Source organism: Sturnus vulgaris, chromosome 3, assembly GCF_052056855.1.
Source record: "Sturnus vulgaris isolate bStuVul1 chromosome 3, bStuVul1.hap1, whole genome shotgun sequence".
NCBI classification, from domain to species: Eukaryota; Metazoa; Chordata; class Aves; order Passeriformes; family Sturnidae; genus Sturnus; species Sturnus vulgaris.
Window position 1 is genome coordinate 21661544 of NC_142245.1, and position 27868 is coordinate 21689411.

At 38.6% G+C, this 27868-nt stretch overlaps 1 protein-coding gene across 8 annotated transcripts in view; it reads left to right on the forward strand.

Moving 5' to 3' along the window:
- The first annotated feature begins 5039 nt into the window (after positions 1–5039).
- Positions 5040–27868, forward strand: part of USH2A (usherin) — a 368811-nt gene continuing 345982 nt past the window's right edge. For all 8 annotated transcript variants that reach the window (XR_015802194.1, XM_088161172.1, XM_088161173.1 and 5 more), the window contains exons 1-3: positions 5040–5184; positions 5696–6375; positions 11574–11739. Coding sequence is in view for 7 of the 8 variants with exons in the window: in XM_088161172.1 (XP_088017298.1) it covers positions 5891–6375; positions 11574–11739 (651 nt within the window). In the remaining variant the exon portion in view is untranslated. The remainder of the gene's footprint in view (positions 5185–5695; positions 6376–11573; positions 11740–27868) is intronic.

The window sequence follows — 27868 nt, forward strand, 5'->3', positions numbered from 1 at the left end:
AGCTGTGATTCTGCTCTGGAGATGATGAAGCTCTTGGTTCATCATTCCTGGGTGTGCTAACCTATCAGCTAAGCAAAGCAGTTTATGGCTCTGGAGTGCTTCCTTCAGGTCTTTCTCTCATGGCATATAGAAGAGAGAGAGCCCATGAGAAGTAAAAGGATTTACCACAAACTTTGGAGAAGTTTGGACTGAGGTAAGTTCAGGTGGAAGCCTTCAGAGGAAAGGAAAAGTGAGTAAGAAGAGAGAGGGGAAAACTAAAGGCCAGAGTATTGTAAGATGTCTGTACTGTGAAGGAGAGGGATAAATTGAAAAGCAGAAGAAATGGGTGGGAAATAAGTATTCTGAGGGGAGAGGATGACTAAAGTTTGAGGGACCTGATCCTTGTTGAAGAGTGAGTCTGAATAGAAAGTGATCAGATCCTTACAGGAGCAAACAGGAGATGTTTGGGGAAGGAGCGTGTCCTTGGGGATGATAAATATGACTTAACTTGCTGTAGTGATTTGCAAGAAGCAACAGGAGGGGCTCCGAAGTAGATGCGAATTTAGAAGCTGAAGGAGAGGGACATAATTGCAGAGGTTTTGACAAAAAGATATTATAAAGATAGGTATTTTGAGAATTGAGAAATAGTAATTTTCAAGAAAAAAACCCAGAAGTTGAACATTTATAGGAGGAAATTATTTATGCTCATGTTGTATGATGCAGTCTACATTTGAAAGCCAGACTCATCTGTCTTCAGAAAATTACCTAATTGTTTGCTATTTGGACAAATACTAATTTAACTTTCTAACATGTGGAGGAAGTTTGGCATATTTTCTTGTTTGGTTGGTTTTGTTTATTTTTTGTTTTGTTTGTTCGAGTTTTTTTACAAAGCACAGCACACCTTTGAAAATAAGGGAAAGATCTTTAGAACAAAAGTTACCTTTGGTGAATCTGTCTGCAATGTCTCAGGTGTAAGTCTCTTCACAGAAGTTTTGGTTACTGACTGCTCCTCCTAGCAGCCATGAAATAGAGGAGTATAGCAGAAGGTCTAAAGAAAATGAAGAGTAGAGGCAGGGATTTGATTGAGATTCTGGAGAAGGTGTTGATGATGAAAACAGAGAATTGATCAGTTAGGTACAAATAACCTAACCCTTCAAAAGAGTTGAAGGCCATAGGATAAATTCAAGAATGAGGTTTGTTTTTGTTTGCTTTTTTTTTTTTTTTAATTAATTTATTTAAAATAATGGGCTAATAAAAAGGAAATTGTTTCTTGGATATGTCCTATGCTGGTAACTGCCAGGGAAGCATATGATGGCTTGGGGTGTGAGGAGAGAAAATGTCAGTTATCAGAGCCCAAGTGCTCCAGTTATATAGGATGATCTTTCCTGCTTGGACAGGTCATTAATACAGCCTATGATGGTCATTGAAAAGAAACTCTGTGTCAAGAAGCCCTTGCAGAGGTTTCCTTTCTCTGGATTTACCATGTGGAGATGTACATTGTATTTCATGTGAAGGAAGCTTGCAAAGCTCATTGCCTAAGAGATTCTTTTGTTTCTGCCTTTCTAGTAACAAAGAAAGTTTTGGGTGCTAAAATAAGTGGTGTGATGTACTGTACTTCTAAAGCTGTTAAAAGGCTCTTAACAGCTCTATAAAATACTTGCCGCCTCCTCCTGTGCTTTCAGAAAATTTTACTCCAATATTTATTTCGCTGGCTTATACAGAATTTCCTCCCCTGTAAAATGTAAGTTATTAATTATTCCTAGGTTGTCATGATCAACTCCCCTCCAGCTATTAAAATGTACTTGCATTGTAGTTTTATTATTGCTTGCAAAATATTGGAAAAAAATAATTTTGCTAGACAGTCGAATTTGAAATATACATATTGACTCAGCAATGCAAATGGATCTTTTATGTTAATTTCCTGCAAATATTCAAATGGTGGAATTTTACAGGAAAAAGCACTCATAAAAGCAAGTCTTTATGAATATTCACTGAAAGTGAATCTTGAATGGTACACTTGAGCCTAATCTTTGAAAGTCATGCTGTGTGGGCTAGTTTACATAGGTCACTTCCGACTACAGGAAAAATCGCAGCATTCAGCTAGTCAGCACTGCACAAATTGGAGCTAATATTGGTTTTAAGGGGTTTGCTGAACATGATACAAAAGCAAGCTTACAATACACTGCAAAATTCTGCATTTTTTCAGAACTCTCTATCAACAGAAGACAAGGCAAAATTGATGAACAAATAAGGTGTCAAAACTTTTCCCATCACTAATGAAAATATTTAAAAGCAATTGTGAAGGTGCAGAACATCCGTGGTGTTTTAGGGGAGAAATGGATTACCTGAAATTCTACTTCACTCATCCCAAGAACTATGATTCTAGGAAATGACTTTAAATTTAATATTGTCATTGCATTGTGTAAATATAAAACACACACATGCAATTTTTCACTGCTTGTGCACACTAGCTTTGTACAATTGCAGTTTTGAGTAAGTGTATTGCTGCATTCCCTTCATTCTCTTACTTTCTCATCCTACCAGAGGATCATTATTACAAAATTAAACACTTTGAAATTTGACAATGGTCATGTTAAGCTTGCCTTTTATGGAAACTTAATTAGCCCATGTGGTTTTACCATCTTCAATAAGATGTTCCACTGAGCATGTGCAAATAGCTAAGTTTGAGGGCTTATATTTGATTTTAGGAAGATGACTTCTCATATACAAGTTTGCCTCAGAGTATTCAAACTTTAGACACGTGGTCTTCAATTTTTCTAGTCAAGGCACAGGCTGCTGTATAACAAGCCAGGCTTTATGTTTTCCTCAGAACCTGCCCTGGCCTCCTAGAGTCTCTGTGTGTCCTGAGACTCACTGTTATCCACGGGTTAAGGAAACAACTGCTATGGAAAGTATTTTTTTTGGATAATGCTATCTGCCATGGATAGGGTGTTGAATCGTTTGGATCAGGAGGCCAGTTATGTGACAACTTTCTGGTGCAGGTCAGATTCTCCAATTACACTGAGGTTCCTTAAGGACCCCAGGGGCTAATGAAGGCTTTCTTCCCTGATGAAATGAACAGTTGTAACTAAAAGCTTGAAGCACTCAAATGACATCACTTTCCTTGTTCCACAATTCTGATTCTGTTAAATGGGCATAATGTATTCTTCATGGGAATTCATTGCATAATTATAGCATACTTTTTTTTTGCCTGGTAGGATTCCCTGTTTTCATAAATGTACGTTATACAGCCTTCAAAACACTCCTGTGAACAGGGTCTGTGTTTCCTCTCATATCAAAGCAGTCATATCTGTATTCCTCTCAAAATCACTCTCAGGATGTTTTTTGTTTGTGGTACAGTTTACATTGCTTGCCTGTTCTTGGTTGCAAAGGCCTTTGGATGCTTTCTCATCATTTAACCTCCTGCAGGTATTTTATTGATTACACTTCTGATGAACAACAATGTAATGATCCTTGACCTGGGTAGTTATTGGCTTGCAATGTGGTTTTGCAAGGTTTGTACTGCTGTCTTGTGTATTTGGATGAAATATTCAAAGGGGAAAACTGTCATTTCTGATTGTTATTTTGGGGAATAGAGGGTGCTATATGAGTCATGGCCACTTCCCCAAACTGAGCACTATTGAAAGATGCTATAGTCTGTCTGGGAGGTGGTGAGGCTGTCAAGTATTGACAGAATAGAAAGACCATTTTGTGGTGAATGTATCCTGACTTTCCTCTGAGACATCTGTTAGACCTGAAAGGATTCTTGGAGCAAGCCTGCTGGCTGCTAGAAAGGGATGGGAGGAAGCAAAACTTGATTTTATTTATTTCTTTATTAATGTTTCACAAATGCCAAGAAATACACACAAACCGGTCTGGTGTCTTTGACCACTTGCTAAGTTCCTACCATGCTCATAGTTGTTCCTGTTCTTTGATGTCCTGAGATGGAAGCTAATATCTAGGATTTTATTACCATATTTTCTGTCCTCTCTCCCTTGTGTAAGACCTGGTTTGTTCTGGATGTTCAAAAGCTCTGGGTGTCGCACTGTGGATGGTACTGTGGAAGCACATGGTCTGACTGTGTTTATCTAGAAATGCTTTATGGACTGAGTTCTTGCACTGTGCCTCAGACAAATGTTTTCCCCCTGCCCTTCTGTGGTAAACCAAGTTCTTTACATTTGAATACTTTAAGGCATGTAATTCTGACAACAGAGCTACGATGCTGAATGACTACCAGAATATGAAAACACTGCAAAATGACTGATAACACTTCAGCAGGCATTACTATTTATCTTTTGTGACCTTAGGAAAAAGATCTGTATTAAAGCAGAGATGTTCCAGGAATGGTCAAGGAACTTGTTTGATATGGGATGAAGGGCTTGTTAAAATGCATTAAGAGTTATGACAGAGGATGATTTCTTAGCAGTTGTATGTGTTGCCAAAGAATTTAGTCACTACGTAGCCAGTAAAAGTCCAAATATGCTAAGGTGACAAGTTACTGGAGGCAACAGCAGCAAAAATTGTAGAGAAAAACAACGGCCAGGTTGCAGCTCAAGCAACTTCCATAATAAAGACAAAATTTATAGATGCTTCCTCTATCCTCAGGGAACGTATTAATTGGTGCTTCTCTGTCCAGAAACACACGTAAACAACAACCCGTCGTAGCTCATGCTCGGCTCACCGACACCTTCGCAGCTCGCTTGAGGCCCGAGCGCGGCCAAAGAGAGAAACGCGACGCGGGAAACCGCGCCTGGGGCTGGATGTTCCTTCGCCGCACAGCTTCGCTGTGGGAAGCGAGCCCGGCGCGACACTGCAGTGCCGTGCAGTGCAGTGCAGTGCCGTGCAATGCAGTGCCGTGCAATGCAGCGCAATGCAGCGCAGTGCAGCGTGTGCCGGCGCTGTGCCCGCTCCGGCCAGCGCTGCCGCTTTAACAGCGGCCCCGGGCCCGGGGGCGGGGAAGGCCGCGCCGTTGCCGGGCGACGGCGGCGTCGCCGCGGGGAGCGCCGGGCTCCGCTGGCCCCGCTGCCTGCGCGCCGCTCCCGGCCGGGCAAGAGCGGCTCCTTCAGCCCTTCTTCCACCGCTGCCCCGGCCCGGCGCGCCCCGGCGCTGGCGCTCGCTGTTAGAAAAAGCTCCTCCGCACGGGACAGATGGGGAACGTGGTTTTAATCAGCTTTGCCGAGCGCTGAGAGGAGCAGCCGGCTTGAGGTGGGCGGCGGGGTAAGGCGCGAGGGGACGGTGGGAACACCGCTCCTGGCTGCCCGGGGAGCGGGGTGTCCGTCGGGAATAGCGCGGTGGGGATGGCAGCTGCCAGGGAGCGCTGCGACGCTAAGGTGAGCGCCGGGGGGCTGTAGGCGTGAGGTCCGACCAACTTGCCCGGAATCCTCAGCAGAGACTTTGAGAAGCCCAAGTTGCTTGGCCTGGTTTTGCTGCCGTGTCCCGTATTCCTTACTGTGACACACAAAGCCAGGTGACGCGACAGATCCGGGATAAACTCGGCTCGGCCATGAGCCTGCGCGCCCTCGAGCCGGCTTGTCCCATGGCCTGGGCCTGCAGGAATGTCTCGGCCCTAGCCGGCACGGGTGTGCAGGTGGGCCTGCTGGCTGGGATCTGAGCGAAGAACTCAAACCCTTGAAACCCTCCTAGCCGGGCATCACTTCTGTTGTTCCAAGACAGCAGGTTCCTCCCATGGACTGTGTCTGTTTTCTGTGGTTTGCAGGTGCTGGCTGTCCCCCACGTGCGTTTCGCTGGCCTGAAGACGTAGATGTCCCTTGCGACTGAGTCCTTGCGTGGGTGTTTTGGGGATGAAACGCTGCACAAACTCTTAAAGCACAGCACCTGAGGACATTGCTGCCGACATGGACATCATTATTTATTTACGTTTGCTTTAATCAGGAGGAGCTTTTTTATAAACATGAATTGCCGAGCTCTTTCCTTGACATGTCGTTTCTTGTTTCATGCTATTGAAACATTAATCTTAACTTATTATGACTCCTTTGTGTTGGTCAGCTCTCAGGGACATTTCCCTAGGCTTGAAAATGTGGGAGCTTTCAAGAATGTGTCAATCGTGCCAACTCAAGCCACTTGTGGGCTGCCAGACCGAAGTACTTTTTGTCATAGCTCAGTAGCTGTTCAAAGTATTATATCCTGCACTCAGAGGTTTTGTGTTCAGGAATGTCCATATAGGTCGTCGCATTCATCCTTCAGATCACTTCTTTCAGAAGGCCTTGGTTCTTGTATCACAGAGGACAAGAGGGACTTGCATCCAGGGTCCTCCAGCAATGCTTCCAGTTTTATTTTTCATAATCACAAGGATTGCTTCTCTACTTCCCATCCTCCAAGGCTTGGAGCTTCATTTACATTAACTGTATGGTTGAAACCTGAGCAAGAAGGTGTAATGTAAGTAGTATTGAAGGTGTTTACTTTCCTGGTGCTCTTAAAAAAATTGATGTAGTCATGGCCATTATTAGCAAACTCTTTAAACTTTTAAAAGGTGTGGTGGGAAACTGTGACGTTTATAGACCCGTATTTAGGTTGGGGTCTTCCCAGATGTCAAGACAAGTGTCTCCAGTTTCAGTGGCATTGGCTCAGATGATAATCCAATGGCTTTCAATGTTTGAAACTATTCATATATAACGTGCATGCCTTTTCTCAAAAAGAGAAATGTACGTTTTCAATTCACATTCCTTCTAAAAGCAGCTAGAAAGTCATGTCACAGGGTTGTGCTGTTGCTGCTTTTGTGATGAAAAAATGTTATTTAAGATGTTAGGATGTTGTCCAACACAGGTTTGTCTTAAAAACAAACAAGGAAAACCACCAAAATGTGTATATTAGACATACAGAAGAGAGGTCATAGTGTTTCTGGATGATCTGGGGGATGTTGCCTGATTGGCAGACTGTGGTGCTGCTTTAACAAAGGATTCCACTATTTAAACTGCCAGTGAAATTTCACTAGGTACTCACAAAATAGAGGTGGATAAGCATGCTCCCTCTCCTATTTGCCTACATGTTGCATTTTCAGGAAATACTGCTGTTAGAAGTGACCTTTCAGCTTGACTGGGCCTTACTATAATGAAAAACCTGCTTTTTGAAAAACGCATCCCAGATCCTGCAAAAATAGTTCTGTCATCTGTCACAAAATGCAGAGCCTCCTACTCTTTCTTACCTTTGTTGTGCAGATCTTTTTAAAATAAAACACAAAAAGAGTTTGTTCTTTTGGACTACATGCCACAAATTATTTTATACTTGTGTTCATAACTTATTCTTAGAATGTATCTAATGATGTGCTTTGTTGAGGTATTCTTGATACTTATTTTGCATACTGACGTGAAATAGTCACTTGTCTCAGGGTAGCAAAATCATCAGAAAAAATAGAACTATCTAAAATCATAATGTAAAATTATAGTATGTTTTATGCAATGATAATTACCTTAAAAAACTTGACATAACTGTAGGATTTGTGGTTATGGAGTGGAAATAAATGATATCTGCAGAGCAAAAGGGACTTTTGAGTTGAAGTTAAATCATTTCAGCTGGTGGTATGTGTAAAGGTGTCTTTGGCCCCTATGGTTTTCTATATAATGGTTGAATCTTAAACATCAGGAAGTCTCTCTGGTGTGTTCCCATGCCATGAATTCCTGTCCACACACATGTGAGCTCATCAGAGTCTCCTTCAGAAGAGCACATGCCTAACTTGAAGCAGAAGCATCCTGCTAATTTCCAAGCAAGCTGTTCCAACCGATGTATTGAGTGAGATCTGTGCAAGTCTTTTGTCACTGGGATAGGCTTTGATGCATGGAGCCTAAAACAATGAAATGTTATGTCCTTAGTTTCAAATGATTAAGTGCTGTGAAGAAACCAGACTCTGCTGATGACTGATAAGCCATGGACTAGTGTAAAAGATTAGCTTCCAATTGCTGCTGTGTTAATAACTACACAGTGTACATATTCCTGTTCAGCGGGTTTTATAGATCACTTTAAAATTTAAATGTTTTTATTCAATTTTTGTAATACATCACTTCATTCTTATGCTTTATGCGATTTGCTGCTATTCAGCATGTAGGAAAGACAATGGTAAAGCCTAGTCCTGAAAACTGAAGATAGACAGTAGTTATTCCAGTGGTCAGGATGATATGCCACTGTCCAGGTGCTTTTGTTTCACGGGCACAGAAAGAATTGTGTTAATTTTTCTTTTTTTCATGAAAGGAATACTGAGCTCCACTTCTGGTGGAACAGCTGTTGCACATGAATTGCCATTGAAGCTTGACTCAGAAAGCATTTTACAAAAGAGAAAAATTTACCAGCAGACTAAGATGCTTTCCCTTTTATTATATTGGCTTAGTGAGTCCGTAGTGAGGTTGGCAGATGAAGTTTGACTTCCTGGATGTCCTACATTTTGCAGTCCCTGATGGGGAATTGTCCCTGTTACATATCATTTGTGAGACCTTTTAAACCAAATGATCACAGCAGAGGAGCCTCACAGAACTGGAATGCATTCTAACAAATTCTTTGTGTTCCCACCAAAGCAATAGGCAGATGAGCCAGAAGGAGCTGCTCATTTTGCAAGTAGAATGAAAGTTTAACAAGGTGGTTTTTTTACTGCCAAAGTGCTCTTACATCAAGTACAGCAGACCCCTGTGTTTCGGATGTACCATACTAAAGTGGTTTTGTGCTGAATTTTATATGGTCTACCTGTTAGAGTGTGCACTTAGGAAAGAAGTTAGGAGTGCTGCTGCACAGTATCCCATTACACCCTGTCACATTCTGATAGACACGGACCCATGTAAGAGAATAGCAGGATTTTTGTTAGAAGTTAGTGATCTAGCTAAAATGAGAGGGTGATGTGGCCATCCGAGTCTGAAGGCCCTTTAAAGATTGCACATAAGCAGAGACACCAAGAATTTTTTCATGAGTTTCATATACCAAGTTTTCTTATGTGAATCTGGGAGACAATACACTTTGACATAGAGAGAAGAGTCAGGTCATGTTACAGATTTATTTGGAGCCCTGATAATCTTCTAAGATGTTTAGTAGAGATATTTGTAGGCATGCTTTTAAGTCACTGCATATTGGAAATATTGAAGAAAAGCAAGAGTGAGAAAGCATTGACATTTGTACTCCAGTCTTTAAATTTTCTTTCTCTTTAGGCAGCAAGTGAGCAGAGTTCTTGCCCCTGAGTTTCATTCTTGCCTCATGCATCCTCTCTTGCTGCATGTACTCATCAGTTAATAGAATTGCCTTCAGTAAGCCTGTATGTGGCCTGTATGTAAGAATTAGCACAATATAGGAAACTCTATATGATGATAGCCCTTCACAATGGAATAAGGTAAGAGTATTGGTACAAGCCTTGCATAGGTGAATAACCATTACAGGCAGCTTATACCAATGTAGTGTGAACTGGAGTAAACTCAGATGCCCAGAAGATAGTGATGGTGGCAGGAAGTGAGACGAGACCTTTTACAAGCAAAAGGATCAGCAAGAATGGCCTGATTGTGAAGTGGGTAGCACATGGATTTTTTAAAACTTTATTTATCTAAGGGACTAAAATCATATGGTATTACTTATTATCCATTCAGAAGTTTTATATTAGGAATTAGACTATAAGGGGTATATGCCTTAAGATACCATGCATCTGATTTTGAAACGGTGCAGATGTTTGCATTTGCTCCAGTTAATGTGTGGGCAGCACCAGTGCAGTCAGGTTAGAGTCTCTAGAGTATTTTTCTCTTTGAAAACTGACCGAGTGGATTTGTTATTGGCTTTTCTTCCCTCCAACCCCACCGCTGAGATCTATGTAGTCAGGTATTGGCTCTGTGGGACTGCAGGTTACCAGAAGTCGAAGACTTCACAAAGAATAGTGGCTTCTCTCTGTAATCATGGCTGGAATGGAAAATCAAGCTCAAAGTCAGAAGTAATGGCTCTTCCTGTTTCACCTATGTTAGAACTAGTTTGGATTTTTTCTTTTTTCTTTTTCCTTCCCTCTCTTCTCTTTTCCCTCTTGATTTTCCTCTTTTACTGGTAAGTCACAATTCACATTTGTTCTTTCCTGTTTTCAAAGTGATGTACATCAAGGTCGCTTCCCTTCTTAAAGTCATGACACCTTTGGGGATAAAAACAATGTGGGGATGTTTGTTTTAGATAAGTAAAATAAACAAAACCTGGATTATCCAATTATTGTTTATCCAGGAACTGGGTAAATCCAGTTCCTAAATATTTTGCTACTTAGCTGAGCCTTCCTTCACATTTATTATCTAACAAAACTAGCATGTTTACAAGCAAACAAAATATTGAAAAGACCGGTGGACAATTTATTAAGAAATGTGGTTTTAGTAAGGTTGGGAAAACAGAAGTCTTCATTTTGCAAGGTGTCTCATTGACAACATTCCAGGAGGAACAGAAGGAATTAATTTTTCTCTTGGATTTAAAAGTGAATTAGTGAATAATGGCAATATCAAAGAACAGCCTCTTTGATAGTTTTCTTTTATAAATGCAGAATAGATGAAGACACTTATCAGTAGATAGGGATTTTCTGTTTTTATTTTTTTGTCTCTGAAATATGTGTAAGTAAATACTAATCTCATACAAATCTTATATGGTTCCCTCTTGTAATTTAGGGCACTAATTTAGTCTGGTGGAATTGATAAAATACTTGATTTTCTGTGGGTCAATACATTGAAAACTGTATTTCTTGAGCAGCTCAAATGGGAAGGGTAGAACTTTGTCATTTTTTCTTGTATTTATGATTGCCTTAATAAAATACCTAGTTGTTACACAACCATATGGAGCCTGTGCTTTCTCAGGACTCTTGACATCACGGTGATTGAATTGGCAAAAACATTTCAGCAAATTGAAACGCAAAATGGGTTGCTATGGATGATATTCTCTGTACCTTATATGACGTTGCATTTGCTATTGATGTGACTTCTTTGTGGGGAAAAAAATTCCTAATAAGTGTCTGGATAGCCTTCTTACCTTGCTCTTAGGTTAAAGAAAGGCACTGCAAAGAGGAGAGTGTAGGGTAAGCTGGTGTTAGGGCTGCCTTACCTGCACAGATTGGGTGGAAAGATGGAAGACTTATTACCAAAGCATGTAATTTGTACTGCTTTTTGTGGTTGTATTGCCTTTGCCTTGATAGACTAAGGAAAATTAAAATGCCTCTATGGGATGTTCTAAATTGCACAGCTTTGTATGAAAAATGTGGCAGAGACCTGCACAGTCACTATGGTTTCTGTCATGGAACCTTCAAGAGAGGAGGCAAACCGGACCTCTCTTCCACCCCCAAATGAGCTGGGGTTGCAAACACTCAATAAACAAAGCAAAAGACAAAAAGCCCCAACCAAAACCCCAAAACAACCCAAAACCCCAAAACAACCCAAAACCCCCACAGATCAAGATAGAAAATATCTTTGCTGAAGTTCTTTTACACTTAGTACATCCTGTGACTTTCACTGTCACAGAGCATCTTCTCAAGAGCTGTACTTTTAATGTTTATTTTAATACATTCTGGTTAGCATCACTTTACAGGATAGCACCTTGGCAAGAATGCGTATATGTGTGTGCCTCTGACCTTATGTTGTTTTTCTTGTTTATTTCCAAAGGTGTGTGATGGAAAAGGCTATTGATGGGCAGACTGTGCTCAAACTCACAATCTCTGAGAAAGAGACCATGTTTTATTATCGCACAGTAAATGGTTTGCAGCCACCAATAAAAGTAATGACACTGGGGAGAATTCTTGTGAAGAAATGGATTCATCTTACTGTGCAGGTGAGTAAAATAAAAACCATTTAATATTTGTTGAAATACAACATTTGTGTGAGAGTGGTATAACTATATAAATACAAAAGCATAAATTGGGGGATGTAGGTGATAACTCTGGTCTTGTAGGTGAGGATCTTAATTTGGGAGCTCATTTTGATGCAGTTGCTAATTTAGCACTGGAAAGAAATACTGTGCCCATTCTTCTGAATAAGCAGACAAAACTGAAAATTTGTTCTGTACAAAACTGGAAATTCTCACCTTCAAAAACATGAGTATGTGAGGTGAAGAAAAGCATCTTAGATACTTATACATAACATTACCAATTAGTCTTGCATCTCAGATTATTTCTGATAGAAAGGAATGCCATTCTCTTTTGTACATGCAAATGTAGTTACCTTATGTAGTTGTGTTCCATTTAATTTTAAAAACTTCTTACAGTACACATAAGTAAATATGTGAGTTTGTGCAGAATCAGTCAAGCTAGTAAGTTACAGAGTTATTACCTCATATTTTAAGAATATGATTCAGAATTGTTAGAGCACAATCCCTGTGTTCTAAAAATCTGTTGACATAACTTTTTAATAAGAGTACAAATATCCACCAAGGATAAAGCAAAATTGAGTTTGTTAAAATTTGAACTGTATGTACAAAAATCAGTAAACAAACACAGAAGAAATTAAAATTCATTTATTTGCATGTCTTGTAATTCCCAACAGACGCCCTAGTAAATTCTATTTGTGAGCCAAGTTCAACTAATAATTATAAAACGCAATTATCAGGTACTGAAATGTTTATCTTTTCCTTTCTTCATTTCCTTTATCCGTTCTATTAAATTTCATTTGGTCTACAGCACAATCAAGAATAGTTTTGTTGCTTTCTTGAAACTTGCTAAAAGGTATTGACTGTGATTGGGATTTTCAGTGCTGATCTTGTCACTTGTAAGTAGTATCGAAGCCGACGTCTTGATTTTTTTTTTTTTTTTTTGCAGTTTTCTTTTTTCCAGGATAACAGCATGGTAGTGTGAATAAGATTTTGGCTGTTGGATTAAAAGAGTGACCTTAAGGTAGTACTAATGAACTTTACACTTCAAGGACTCCAAGGGTGCTATATTACTGCTCTTACTGTCAGCTGCATTTTGTACCTCAGAAACTGCTAAAGCCTGGCATAGCCAAGTGAAAGTGAAAGGGCTGGTTAAACACACACAGATCTTGAACTGCATTACAAAGGAATGTGAAAGTGAAGCACTCTGTGGAATTTGGTCCTTTGTTTCTCTGTAGACAGTTGTTAATTCATAACAGGAGTAAAGAAATACAGGTTCTAGACCCTTAAAGAGACTGCAGGATTAATGCCTTTTTGAAGTTTCTGAGCTCAGGGTAGAACCTTCCTGTGTTTGGTGCTATGGTAGGATGCAACTTGCCATTAAAGATGATAGTGGCTGCAGCCTGATCTATTTAACCCTGGGCCTGGCTATCAAACTTGGTTGGTTTGTTTGTTTTTAGCAGGGGGCCAAAAAGCATTGTTTTTCCCATAAATAGACAATGACAACATGAGCAAGACTATACAGAAATATGCAAAAGTAACTTCCATCTGGAAGCGTCTGTGCCTCATACACCCAGATGCTAGGCAACAGACACTGTGACAGCGAGTGCAAAGTGTTGGTTACAGATGTGAAACTGAATTTAGAGAGAGAAAAAATATGGTGGGATGGCAGATATGTTTGGAATTCAGGTGTAAAAGCATATGCCTATTCAGGAATGATAAAAAATGAAAGCTAAATGGTGGAATAGCACCAAATAGTAATTAAATGATAAGAGGGAAGGAAAGAAGAAAGGATAGCACAGACTGAAAATAATTTCTTTGGAATAAAATAATTCCAGGGGAAGAGAAGGCTAGTAAATTAATTCTACTGAGGTAATCTAGGAATTTAAATCCTTGGTTTGTATTTAGATGTGTAATTTGTTAGAGGGAACTACTACTAAGAGCTGTGTCATTGCAGAGACTTATTTTCCAGTTTATAGCTGGGAAATTTAAGTTCTACTAACAAGAGCAGGGCCCAAACATTCCTGTGTGTTCTGCATGAAGGGTTTCTTCATCGAATAGTTGCTGAAGCAGAAAGTCTGGGTATACCAGCTTTGTTAAGTGATGAGGGCGTTATCAGAGGTGTAGGTCTCAAGAATAATGTTGAGCATTCATAACTAGAGTCAGATGAAATAGAAGAGTAAACAGTTCTTTGGTTCCCTGAGTACACTTTTGGGTTTCAGAGAGAACAAACACATGCAACTATTTTAATGAAACAAGATAAACTTTGAAGTTTGGAGATTGAATGGAAAAAAGCCTGGAGGTTTTTAAAAATTAATACAATAGAATTAAGAGAAATTTCTACCCTTAAAGGAAAAAATTATGGATATGTACTGCCCAGGCTTATCTGTGTGAATAAGTACCCCTGCAGTTAGAGAGGGCAGAGTGTGTGAGCACTGGGGAATGGGGAAGAAGATTCACAGAGAATGCTGTGTAGGATAGAAATAAAACTAGAAAGGGATTGATATGAATTAGATTGTCAAATGGTAAAAAATCCTTACAATTTTTTTTTTGTGCAAGAAGGCAAGACTCGAGTACAGTGACAGTATGCTTGAGATTAAGGATGACTTGAGTAAGGTCCCCAGGATAAATAAATAAATATCTTGGTTCTGTTTTCAGGAGTCACAGAGAAAAACCCATCAGGGTAACGGAAATTAATGTATGGAAACAAAAGTGATCATAAAGAGTAGAAATATGAATTAGCAAGCTTATTGTGTACATACTGCGGCAAACAGATGGTCTTTGTCCAAAAATTCTGGAAGAACTGGCAGGTAAAATCGTTTGAAGAGAGATATTCTATTCAGAGCTACCAGTCAGAGATGGAGCTATAATGTTTCTGTTTAGGAAAGGTGTCATTTTGATGCCAGCCAGCAGCCAAGCACCTGGGCCCTCCTCACCCCTGTCAGTGGAACGGGGGAGACAACAGAAATAGCGAAAGTGAGAAAAAGTCATGAAGGAAAGGGACTGGGAGGGGAGCAAAGGGATGCAAAGGCAATCACTCACCACCTCCCAGAAGTAGACCACTGCCCAGTCAATTTCTTAGCAGCAGGCCACCTTGGAAGTAAAGATCCTGTCTCCTCACATTTCTTTTTCTACCCTAGTTTTTATTGTTGAGCATGAGGCTATAGAGTAAGGAATATCTTTTTGTCCCAGCTGTCTCCCTTCCCAGTTTCTTAGTCCAACTCTGGCTTACTGCTGAGGTGGGATGAGGAGTTCAACTGGGAAAAGAGAAGGGCTTCACACTGGACAAGCTCTCTTCAGCAATAGCTAAAATACTAATGTGCTATCAATGCTGTTTTAACCCCAAATTTGAAACACAGCAGCCTACAGGGTGTTGTGAAAAATTTTACCTCCACCCCAGCCAAAGCACCTGCCAAGGGGGAGGAAAAAGGATCTTGGTAATGCAGACTTATGTCTTGATGCAGTGGCGTATGAGGATTTAGAAAAGATCTTTGAAGAAATAGATAAAGATGTGGAGCTAAATGAAAAAGGGGATAAAATGCAGCGTGGATTTCCTATAGATAGCTCATCACTGTCTAACCTCTTAGCTTTTTTTTTTTTTTCGATGAGAAAGCTGATTTTCAGGCAAAGTAAATGTGTCAGATTTCCTCTATCTGGAGTTTGAGTTTAGCATTGATGTGACAACCTATGAGAAGTTGTAGGGTCAAAGGGAATGCTCATGGGAAGGTTTGCAATAGATACTGCTCAAAGGAACTTGCTTATAATCCTGGGGAGGGGGCAAGCACAAAACCAATTGAAATATTTGAGAATTAGTCTCTGGACCTGCCTTGTGTTTCATTTTTGTTAATGATCTTGGCAGAAATATTACGAGTGTACCTATCATAGCAGCTAGTAACAGACATAATCAGAAAGGGGAACAACAAAATGTTGTACAAGAAGAATGGCATGACCAGAAAGACTCAGGGAATTGGCATGAAATAAAATTGCCATTACAAAATGCAAAGTAGTGAATTTGAAACTCTTCTACAAAATTTTCTACTGTTCTAGTTGTTTTCAGTTAGTGAGGATCAAATATTTCAGGCTTCTGAAAGTTTTAGGGTCCTTTTGTGTGTTTGATCTTGATTTAATGATATTTTTCACTTATATTTTTCGAGGCATATAACTCTGAAGGTACACACCTGAAGTAAAAGATACATAGCCTTAACTTAAAATAATCTAATATGCGCTGAAGTGAAATTTCAGAAAAATTGGCATCTTAAAATCTTAACTTCTGAAGAAATAAAAAAGTTGAGCATAATTAAGGTCAATTGTGTACCATATTATCTCTGGAAAGTGATACCAATATCAGATTTATTTCAGTTATTAACAGCAGCACCATTGTGTATTTTCTTTTTCAGTTTCAGTGTTAAGAGTCTTGCACTTTCGCTTTGAAACTTCAGAATTTATTTAACCAATTAAGAAGAGTGGAGTTTAAACATGAATTTGCAGATACAGATGAGGCTGCTGAAACAGGAGATTCTTTGAGAACATGTCAGATTGATGTTTTTGTTTCATATTTAGTGTCTGCAATTATAAAAATAGTCTTTTTGCTAGCCTTTATTTTGCCTGATCATATCTATGTAACTCTGCCGTGTTTTGGCAGACTATAGCATATTAAAAGCTTTGGAAAGTAAGTTTAAAATCTAAATGCAGAGAGGTAACCGTGACTGAATTACTCTCCTGGGAGGAAAATGCTCTTAGAGTGCCTATTGAAATCAGCATTATCATTTCAATACATGTCAAATATGAGTCATTGCCTAGTTTAGGCAAAATTTCTTTATAAATCTTTAAATCTTCCAGTTCTTTCAAGAAAAGGTTAAAGTACTTATGATTTAATGAGACCGCTTTACATCATAACTGTTTGACTATCAGGAGAAAACTTGTCCTTTCCAATTTGTGAAATCCTTTTATTTTCTGCACAAGTTTTTGAATACTTTACAGTTTATTTTATAAGCAAAGAACCTGAGACTTAAAAGCAGGGAGCCAAACATTTATTCTATACACTCCCTGTGTATGTGTTACTAAATACAGGGTGTTCTAAACTGTATAGTCCCTAAGTTTAGTAAGGACATGAGAAAGCAAGAAAGCATTTTGATTTAACAAACCACTTTGATCTCCTCTTTGAAGTCACCGCTTACTATATATTAAGAGTAGTTTGTCAGGCCCAAGAAAGGACAAAGAAGGAAGTAGAGAATTTGCATTAATTCTGCATTTGGGAGCTTCTTGTCTGTTAATTGCAAATTGTGTGTTGAAAATATTTGTGAGGGTGCAGTCTATCCATATGGCTGGCGCTCTGCTCCTGCCAGACTGCAGAAACAAAACTCACGTTACAGTCTGTCATGTATTTGAGTGTGTGTTTAAAGAACTGTTCACAGACACAACGAGCACGGAGCTGCTTCACCATTTATTCTGCTACTGTTGTAGGCCATTCAGGTACTGCTGCTGGACATGCAGCCTCTGTGTTCTTTGATATGAGTAAAACTTTTCTGTTTTTGCCTGCATCCAGAGGTCCTACTATGTTTCTTGCCTCTTCTCCTCCTCTTCTATGGGTACTAGGATGCTGACTGTGTAAATCTGAAGGCTCTGTTGTAACTTCAGCTTCTTGAGAAAACAGGAAGGTTATTTCCCAGATGATTGATTCTACTCACACTGTCTCTTAAAACTACTTCCTTTTTTGCCTGAATATGAGTTTGAATATATTTGCAGATTTAAATTAGCAGTCTAACAGCTGCCTCAGAACACAAGGCAAGGAACTTCGCCTGGGCTAAGATTTTAATTTCAGAGAATGCCAAAAATACAGGTTTTGTCAATGCCGTCCTGATTCCACTTCTGGAAATGTTTTTTGTAGTTGCAGTTTCAAATACCACTGAAATCTGCCCAGACTCTGTTATATACGGTAGGAATGGAATTAAGCCTTTGTATGGCCAGTGCTGAGAGGAGGTAGTGAATGTTTTGCAGAAGCTGTGCTTTATTTATCTGGAGAGTTTCAAGATTTGAAAACCATCTTCAATTTACTTTGCAAGCAGTTTCTTTCCTTATACAAAAGTAAGTTGCAGCCAACTAAATTGTATTTTTAATAATGAAAACACTCAATTAAGAACGATTTGCCTTCTTATTTTTCTCCTAGTCTCAAAACTTTAACTGTCCTCTAGGTCTCAGGTACTTTTGTGTCCCCTTTAGTTGCATGGGGAGAAACTCTGAGAGTTTGGAAGTGTCTCCTTGTACTTGTTATAGCTGTTGGTATACTGCACTAAGAGGAGACTTGCTGGGTGCATCTACATTGGCACTTTTGTGTTAGGGAGAAGTTCTTGTTGATCCAGGTTTGCCTTCTGTCTATTTTGAGTCTTGTTTGACTGAAGATATGATATGCTTCAATTTGATTCCATTTTGGGGAGACCAAGCTTGAAGTTGTACAGTGGAGTATCACCATTTGGAGTACACCGTTTGCAATATGGGCAGAAGGTCCTCCAGCAAGTAGTTCTTGGTATGCACAGTGTGTGAACAGAAAACAGGCAACTGATTCCAGCATCTTTGCTGGTAGATATGAATCACAAATATTGAATAATTGTCCTTTCCTCTTTATGCTGTGCAAGTTTTTAAGTAAATATTTTCACAGGATACTTGAAACTTTTTTGGTGAGTCTAAAAACTTCATGAATACAGCCAAATAAAAGAGCTTTTGTGTTCTGAGATTTTCTGCTTGTTTGTTTTTGGGTTTATTTGTTTGTTTTGAGGGTTTGTTTGTTTATTTTTAAAAGTAATTTCTACTTTTGTTTCAGGTTTTTGTAGTTTAAAGACAGACTTATATCGAAAGTCTGATCAAGAAATGGAAGGTGAAACTTTCAGGTTGTCCTTTGTGCAACCTCCATTATTTATGTGTGAACTCTGTCTTACATCTTGTGTTAACATCTGTGTGTGCAACAAATGGAGGGTGACATAAATTACATGTATAGATCTTGTACAACACAAAATCTGTGTGTGCTGGTGGCAGTCCAGAGGGAAATCTTGTAAGACTTCACATGTATAATTTTCTCATGGAAGCAAAGAATACTTCCTGGCTCTGAACTACTTACCAGCTTGTGTGGAAAGTAGAAAGTTGTGGGATGGAAGAGAGGGAGGAACTCCTCCTGTCCATGTATCTCATTCCAGGCCTTGGCTCAATAATGCTGTAATTTTTGCATAATTTAAGGACTCCTCCGTCTGTTGGATAGCTGTCTAGATTGCTTGTCTTAGTGTTTGAAAAAAGAGTAATTAATAGGAACAACTTTATTTTAGATGTATCACTGACTTATTTTCTGACAATGAGTGGGTTTTGATGCTTCTTGAGCTAGACTGTCTTGAATAGTCACTAACTGACCTGTTTTTAATTTAATAGTCATATATTTTTCTTATAATTTACAAATTGGCATATATATAATTATAGATAATTATATATATAAATATATGTAATTTATATTTTGGCATTGGACTTTTGTGGCAATGAGTTCTTCATAGGAAATTATGGCTGTATGAAATTGATCTTTATTTTAAATCTGGTGTCTGCCAACTTCTTTTTGCCAATTTCTTTTTCCAGTTTCCTTCTCTTTATTGTTCTCATGCTTCTTGATATTTTGATTATGGAACTTTATCATTTATAAGTTAGATTTATCCTTATATTGAAGCCATTCTGCATTTTGTTCATCCTCATTGATCTTTTCAGAAACTTTTGGAGTTATTTGAGGATGCAAGGGACAGAACTCCACTTGTTATCCCAGACACTTTGCACTGTAAATTTCTAAAAAATAAAATTTTGTGGGCTTATTTTTAATTTCTTTCCCAATAAGGAATGTTTCCTTTTCATTCATTAGTGAGGGAATCTCTATAGTAACTCCAAGACCACTTGGAGCAGTGACTGTTTCAAATTTTGTGTTGTTTGCGTGGACAAGAATATTTTTCTTGTCTGCTACCTTGTGGTTAACAAGACATTTAGTCTGCCTGTTCCTTAACTATTTTGAGATCCTTTGTACCTTTGAAGTAAGCTTTGACTTTTATTGTCTACACATATTCACTCTGTCTTTTTTTCACCTCACTTTTCAAGCCTGTACATAATGTTAGATAGCAGAGATTGTTGGAATTAGTGATAAACTACTGTCTGTGTGAAATGTGACCATTCAACCTCTCCCAAGATTGAAACCTTTCTAAAAAGCCAGTATATTATATTGGTCAATTCTTCTTATCTACATACATGTTTATTTCAAAGAATTCAAATTGGATCTTGATTTCCTTCCACAAAAGTCATGTTGCATTTTCTAGTGTACAGTATAAACTCATGTGCTTTTCCAGCCAATTCATCCAGTACAGATTTGATTTGATGGATTTTCAGAAGAAATGATCCAAGACCTCTTGATGCATCACGTCTATAACTTTAATTTCCACATTGTTCTTTGCTCTATGCAGGGCTAATTGAAAATAGGTCAGAGGGTTTTTTTTGTTTCTGCTTCTTTTCTGATCTTCTAGTGAATCTGAAGGTACTTTAAAAGAAAAAAACAAAACCAAAATTAAAAAAGGCTGGAATACCAGCTTCTGTAATATATTTTAATACAATTATTTCATTTACTTTATCAATTTGAACTTTCTTTAAGGCATAGCAACACTTTTTCAGTGGTATGATCTGTGTAATTCCTGACATTCAGATTCAAACATCTTGGGCTTTAATTTCAAAGACAGGTATCTTTTGTCACCATTTACAGTCTATGTGCATGATTAGTTAGGACATTTCTGATTTAGATACTTGATTTTTACCCCAACTTTTTGTTTCTTTCCCATCTTGATACACAAATATACTGCCGTTATTTTGGTATAGGAGCAGCTGACCCTCCTTTGATTCTGTCTGTTCTAGAAAAAGGTTTCAGTTTGGAATGACCTAAATCCCTTCCTCCAAGCACTGCTTGTGTGCAGAGTCATGCAGCCTTGCTTGTTTGACCCTTCATGATACTGGCAACATTTCAAAGAATGGCACTGGCTTTTTATCTTCTGCCTCCTGAATAAAAGCCAAAATACTTTCCTCACAAACCTCTCGTCTCTCCTTTCTGGTGGTGTTCAGGTGTATCCTTGCTATTGACTGATTGTAGATGGCCTATCTATCTTGTGAGGTTCATCCTCGTTGCACCTCTAAGCAAATCATGTGATATTTAGTAGCAGCATAGAATAAACACTCAATATTGCTCCTAATCCAAACTTCAAACTTCTGTTTCTTTACATTAAAATTCTTACCCTTGAAGATTTATCCTCAGTACTCAGAGATATGTGCCTTTCTCTTTTCAGCTTGATGACCATGTCCCATGGGACTTGTGTGATTCTTGGAATCAGGACTGGTCAAAAGAAAAAGTCTGTTGTCCTTCTGAGCTTCTCTAGTTACTACTCACTTGTGCCTTATGTATATACCTATTGTCTGTTAGTCAGGTAATTGTGCACGTAACAGGTTGCATGGCCACTCTTCTGCTGGACTTCTGAGTGCATTTAATAATGTTTGAAGGGCCTTTATCCTTCTCCTTAAATTGTGTTTATTGACATCCTCATCTGTGCTGTGCAGTAAATCTTCCTGGCTTTTCTGTGCCTTAACTCGAGGCCTGTACTCTAAAATGCTCAGGACATCACTATGCACTTTATAAGCAGCCTCCCCTGGTCATCTCTTGGCCCATCTCTAGCAAAATGTAGTCGAGGGAGCTGATGCACAAACTATTTAATTTAACTTTTTCCAAAAATAAACTATTGACAATAAGCTACTAAAACACTGTCCTTCAAAGTCCGTTTTGGTCTGTGTGCAATTAACAGCACAGTTTGGATCTGTGGCAAAGCTTGGCTGCTAAGATGCTTAGTAACTCTGGAAAAAAAGCAGTTATTATAAAAAATGAAAATTGAAGCTTACTGTGAATTGCCATCAAAAAGACCGTTGGAGAGTTACAGTACAAAGGAATAGTTGAATGACCATTTCTAAAGGACTTTGTGATGGACTGAAGAAAGCAGGGCACAGAGGAGGAGGGAAAGGCCTGAAGTAAGGTTGTGGGGAGGAATATAAAAAGAATCACAGACTTTTTTGTGGCTCCTTAGCCATGAAAAGAAACTAAGCCCTGAAAGAAGAGATGAGACTTTATTTGCAAAAATCCTTTAACTGGATACATGGAACTTTTTGTGGCAAGGCATTCAGAGGGCAAGAATAATTGCTTTCTTCTTATGTAAATCATCCCCCAAAAAGACAGAGGAATGGATTTTCTACTTTTCAGTCCCAGCAGAGCTGTTCAGCTCTGTTTTGTAGAACCAGTGTATTCTTGCATTAAATTTGGGAATGTCTTAGGAGTCATAGTACTGAGTGGCGTAAAATGGTGCAAAATCTTCGCATATAATCAGTTTAAAAGACTAGAATTTAATATGCAGCTGGTAGTGTCATAAAAGGTTAATAATTGTATATTAGTAACAGCTCTCCTCATTTGTGCAGGTATCTGCTTATTCTTTGACTAGTGAAGCAGAAGACCTTATTCAGAAGGGACATTTCATTTGACATCCACATCTCATCCCTAATTTACATGATTACAAGTAGTTCGTGCAAATTCCGAATCAGTGGTTTTGCTGTATTTTAAACGGAGGGGGCAGAGAGAAAATATGCATTGTTATGAGATTATCTAAAATGTACTTCCTGACCTTTTGCTTCAATTAATTGTGGCAAGTCTGTGTAACTGTTTTAGCTACTAAAGAGCAGCTTGTTGAATCCTTAATACTTGTCTCCTTTCATGTTACTGTAGTGATCATCGAATGTTGAATCTGATTTCTTCTGTGATTTGGGGAAAGTAGAGTCATTATGCAGCAAGAATGCAATTGTTCTTCATGCATTTTCAGGTCTGGTGACTAGGATCCTCTCATGTTTTTTTTTGTTTGTAACTCATTTACAGCACAGGTGTCACTTGCTACAGCTTTCAGTGTAAAAAGAATTGAGTTTGATCAACGGTTGAAATAGTTATAGTAAAGCTTATTTGTTAATTACTTTAGTTTCTAACAGAATCTGTATTTGCAGTTTTGCACTCCTGGCTTCTGTCTGCCACTCCCCTGCCCCGATGTGTTTGTTCAGTTCTGAGGCATCAGTAACAGATTGATACAGCTCTACTGACACTGGCAATAAAGGATATTGGTGCAGTGCTGGCTGGGGTGGAAAGTGGCATAGCTGTAATTAACCATTTTAATACTACCTCACACTACTGAAATACTTTCAAACTACTGGCCAACAAAAGATTGGGTGAAAATTGCCAATCTATAAGTAGAATGAATACTCCATGCAAAAGGATCACTAATCCTGATTCAATGTTGATTCTAAAGCAGTGTTCACTTTTAAAAATAGCAATTCTTTTAAAATACAGACCATTTCAAAAGCTGTCTCTTTTCACATTGATCTTTCTTTGTCTCCAGCCTGTTTTATCAGATAATTGAGTATGGGTTACACCACTCAGTTTTTTAATACAGTAGTAAAATCACCTCATATAAAAAATTAACAACTTTTATGTTTCTTATTTTGGATCCTTCTGCTTGCTTTCACTTGCATTTTTGCATCTTGAAGGCTTTGTTCATGAAATAGCTATTAGTTTTTCTTAAGCTTGTAAACTGCCTTATGGATCAGTCTGCTTTCCAGTTTCTGCTTTTTGATTTTTCTGTTTAGAGTCACATTTATATTAATAAATGGCTTATTCTTGAACAGAGTTAGTTGTTTCAGGAACATTCCAGGGTTCCTTTCCCCTTATACCCACCCCTCCCCCCGCCCCCCTTTTTTTTTTTAATTTATGTTGTTCTTCAGGGAATTTGAGCTGAACTAGTGGATCTATGCACGAAAAGAAAGACTTGGATTGAAGGAAAACCATTTCCCACTGAGAAGGGATTAACATTGTAGGAGATAGTGAAAAAGAAAAGTAAAGGAGGGCAAAGAGAAAAGCTAAATATCCTTTATACAAATGCTAGGAGCATATGTAATAAGACTGCTGAATGGGAGTGACATGTTTTCAAGGATAAGAAAGATATTATTGGAATAAGAGCGACAACCAGGAAAATGAAGGGGGATTTAAAATGCCAAGATACACAGTTTCAGTGAAGGGAGAGCTAATATTAAGCTGAAAGAGATGTAACAATATTGCTGAGGGATGATACTCCATCTGCAGTAGGAAACCCTCCTGCCCTCACCCCCTCCATTTCAATTTTTTTTAAACTACTTTTTTAAAAAACTAAGTTTAGTCGTTTGCATGAAAGCTAAGGACAGTTTAATGTAGTTGTGATTCTTGGCTGTTGTACCAGATTTGCTGGTGGTCAGAAAAAAAGCCCTGGCCATAAAAGTATTTAAGACATCTAATGGTCTCTAAGAAAACCAGAACTTTGATTTGAAGAATGCTGGTGTATTGAAGATGAGACAGTAGGGAGAGAGATTGTTAGAGATCAGTTATGATAGGAACTGTGTTAAAACTACAAATGAGAGCACGTTTCTGCTGCTAATGTAAGGCTGCTATCTTCATACTGTTAACGAAGCAGTGGAGAATGTTGTCACAGTTATGGAAAAACTGTAAATATAAATCTGTATGTGGAGACAAGAAGCAAAATCAAATTATAAAAAATCATGAAATTTGAAATGGTTGTGGGGTGGGGGTTTGAGCTGGATGGAGAAGCAGCCCTAAAGTTATTGATTTCAGCAAAGCTAACTTTGAAGGAAAGCAAAATGCTCCTGGGGTTTTTGCCTGCAATCCTGTGATGAATGGGAAATCCACTCCACACAAGTAGAGAGTACATAGTGTATAAAACACGTAGAGAGGCTGCAATTAAAATTCATCCCAGTTAAGTCAAGAAAAGGAAAGGCCGATATGGGCCTGAGGCAAAAGAAGGAAAGGCAAAGAGACAACTTGCCCCTCCCGACCTTATGCTTTTTCCTTCCCCTTCGCTGTTCTTTACCATTTCTTCTACTGTCCCTTTATCCTCTCCAGCCCTTCTGTTTTAAGATAGTTCTGTCGCTGTGGTCCCCTGATGAGGTTTCTTCCTCAAGTCTCTTGTTTTTTTCACAGTGGATTTCTCGGTGTGGACATAACTGTTCAGAGTGCTCATAACATGGGCATGAGTCTTTCTCCCCTCTTCTCCCCAAAACCACAGTCTGTATCCACTTCAACGTGGTTGCAAGCTGTATTTAGTAGACATATTTTTTTATTTCCCAGCTTCTTTTATCTGTTTGTGAATCTGGGATGATTTCAATTTACTGTGTGGCAAGGGAAACCTGGAGCTGGGAAGGGCAAGCATGGGGGTTTGTAACAGCTTATATAGATGGTGTCAATATGTGAAAATCTTTAGAAAAAGACACTGTGCTGTGCTGTAACATCTGCTGAAATGCAGGATTTCTCTGAGAGACCAGAGTGAAACAAACACACACAGGTTGCAGGTGGTATTCCTTTCTTTTGTGCAAAGTTAGGATACAAATAGTGTCTTCTTTTGGGACTCTCTGTGCAAGTTGCTTTATTGTTCGACCTCCTACATACACGTGTTATCAGACATCTTGTTTCAAGGTGTAAAGAACGGATGTGAGGAAGAAAGCAAATTTAACATATTTGAGATCAGAATCTGGGCAGCTGTAAAATGACATTACTGGCGCTGAAGGCAGTTTATAGTAGCTGAAGATTTGGCCCTTAACGCAAACAGTTTGAACAAATTTTGATCTGGCATTTTATTTTTAAAAGGTGAACAAAGATTATAATGGCAGAAGTGGATTTTGGAGAGAGATTTAATGGGACATTGGTGGAAGATTGAATGGTCTTTTTCCGTCAATCTGTATTCTCTCTTTTTCTTTTTTAAATTGCAGTGATTTGTTAACTGCAGGGATTGGCAACAGGCAGAGAGGATGACCATGTGGTCTTATAGCATTCAGCTGATGCCCTGTTTCTGAAGATGGTATGAGGGATCATAAAGTTTAGTTCCATGTGTATTGTGATGATAGTTGCATCTATATTTAAAGCTTTCTGTCACTGAAGCACTCTTGGTGTTGTCAGATGTCTATTGGACTGGATGAGCTGCAACTTCTTGCAATTGAATGTCAATAAGACCAAAGCAATTTTGGTTGATTCATAGCACCAGCTTAAGCATATTCACTTGCACAGATTACATTTGACAGATAGTTACCTTCAGCTGAACTCTGTGGTTAGAAGCCTTGGTATATTCTTGACAGTGAGCTTAGAGCTGATGCCTTATGTTTATTTCATATTCTGTTTTTGCCTTCCTAATACTGTATGTGTATGTCTACATTTAAATAAACTCACAGCTGAAGTACTAGTCACTCCACTTGTTATCTCTGGACAGAATGTTGTGATGAGTCAATTTCAGTATTTAAAAAATGGTGGGTTTTTTTCTCGTTTAGGCAGTTTTAATTTCAAAAGCTATCTAATGAAGGATTTTTTTTTAAATCAGAAACTTCTGGAAGAGTGTCTATCAAAGTCTAACAAGAAGAGGATAAGAAAAAAAAGAGGTAGAGGATGTAAGCAAAGATGAAAAAGTATTATTCTCTTTGGAATGTTTTTCTGGTATTCTATCAGTTTTCTGGCCTGCAGGAAATATAGTCAGTACAGGTGTTCTTACCCTATTATGTTAGTGAAAGTTGAAATCCTCTGGATTCTGCAACAAAATTGTGCACAGTGTTATCAAATACTGATGTGTGTTTGCAAAATTTGTAGGGGATGCTAAGAAAGACATCTTTCCTTGTAATGTCTCATAACAGTTCTAAAATAGTCTGGGTTAAAATAGTTTCAGTCCTCTATTCAGTTAGTTGATCCCGTTTCTGGTGAACTTGCATACATTGAAACTTCATTTGGAACATACTGAAGAATCAAACTTTTGAATTATTTCAAATAATTTCCCTCTGTGGGTTCCTAGTCAGCTTAAAGCAGCATCCTGATTTTGAAGAAAAAAATCAGTGATTTAACACCAAATAGCTTGTACATATACTGTTTCCACTCACTCAGAAATTCAGTTTCTGTTCTTAAAGGTAAAGGTGATTTTCCTATAAAGCTTAAAGAGGTTCTGAAAGGGAGATTTTTAGAATTCCAACTCTGAGTGAAGAATAGGATTGCAGCATCCTTGAATTTTGATAGGAATGAACCAAAAATAAAATACTTAAATTAAAATGTTGCTAGCTGCGTATTTCAGGTAGACTGATGTGTTCTGGTGAGAAGACAGAGTTGACTCTGTAGTTTTGGCAAGAGTTAGATAATGAATCTCAGCCTAGAGCTATGTTGGCAGGTCTTCCTTCTAAAAATGACAGAGTGATTGAAAGTAAAGGAATTTCCCCTAACCATGGACGGTAACTTAAGCACTTTCTTTTGGAAAATCATCACAATCAAGTCCCTGGTTACTTATGGTAATGGTGGCAATGAAAAGCCTTGAGGCTTCTTTGTTTCCTTCCTGTAAAATGCTGTTTGTCCTGAGAACCAGGAGTGTGTGAAAAGCATCACACTGAAACCTCCATAGTAGCCAGGGTTGCACTTTGCCTCTATCATCTTCTGTTCTTTTTCCTTCAGACTTGCAGCTAAGTTGCTTCAAATGCTTAAAATACAGAGGGGTGAATTTGGGTTAGCCTAGGGACATGGACTTCTTACAGCTTAAAAACTACATTTTTTTGCCATGTGAAGGTAGTATAGTATTTGAATATGGAAAGAGAGGAATTTAGCAATTTGAGCCAATCATTTAGTAAGAGCAAATAAAACTGATTTTATTATGTGTGTAGCTTTGGAATTTACTATTGGGCAAACCAACTAAAAACAGACTGAAGATTTGAAATTGTGACAGGGTTGTAGCTGGAGCAGCACCAACCTCACTGGCAAACTCATCAGGCAGTTCTTTTGCTGATACAGAAGGTGCTATTTGTCTGTCAAGTGTTATGCAGATTAATTGTCTGAGCTGGCTTGTCCTCTTGGATATTATTCTTTAATTTCCACAGCCCTCCCTCCCACAAACCCCCTGTCCCTATTAACATGGTTATTAGCGTCTTTTTTGGTCTATATGAGAACAAGTTCATAGAC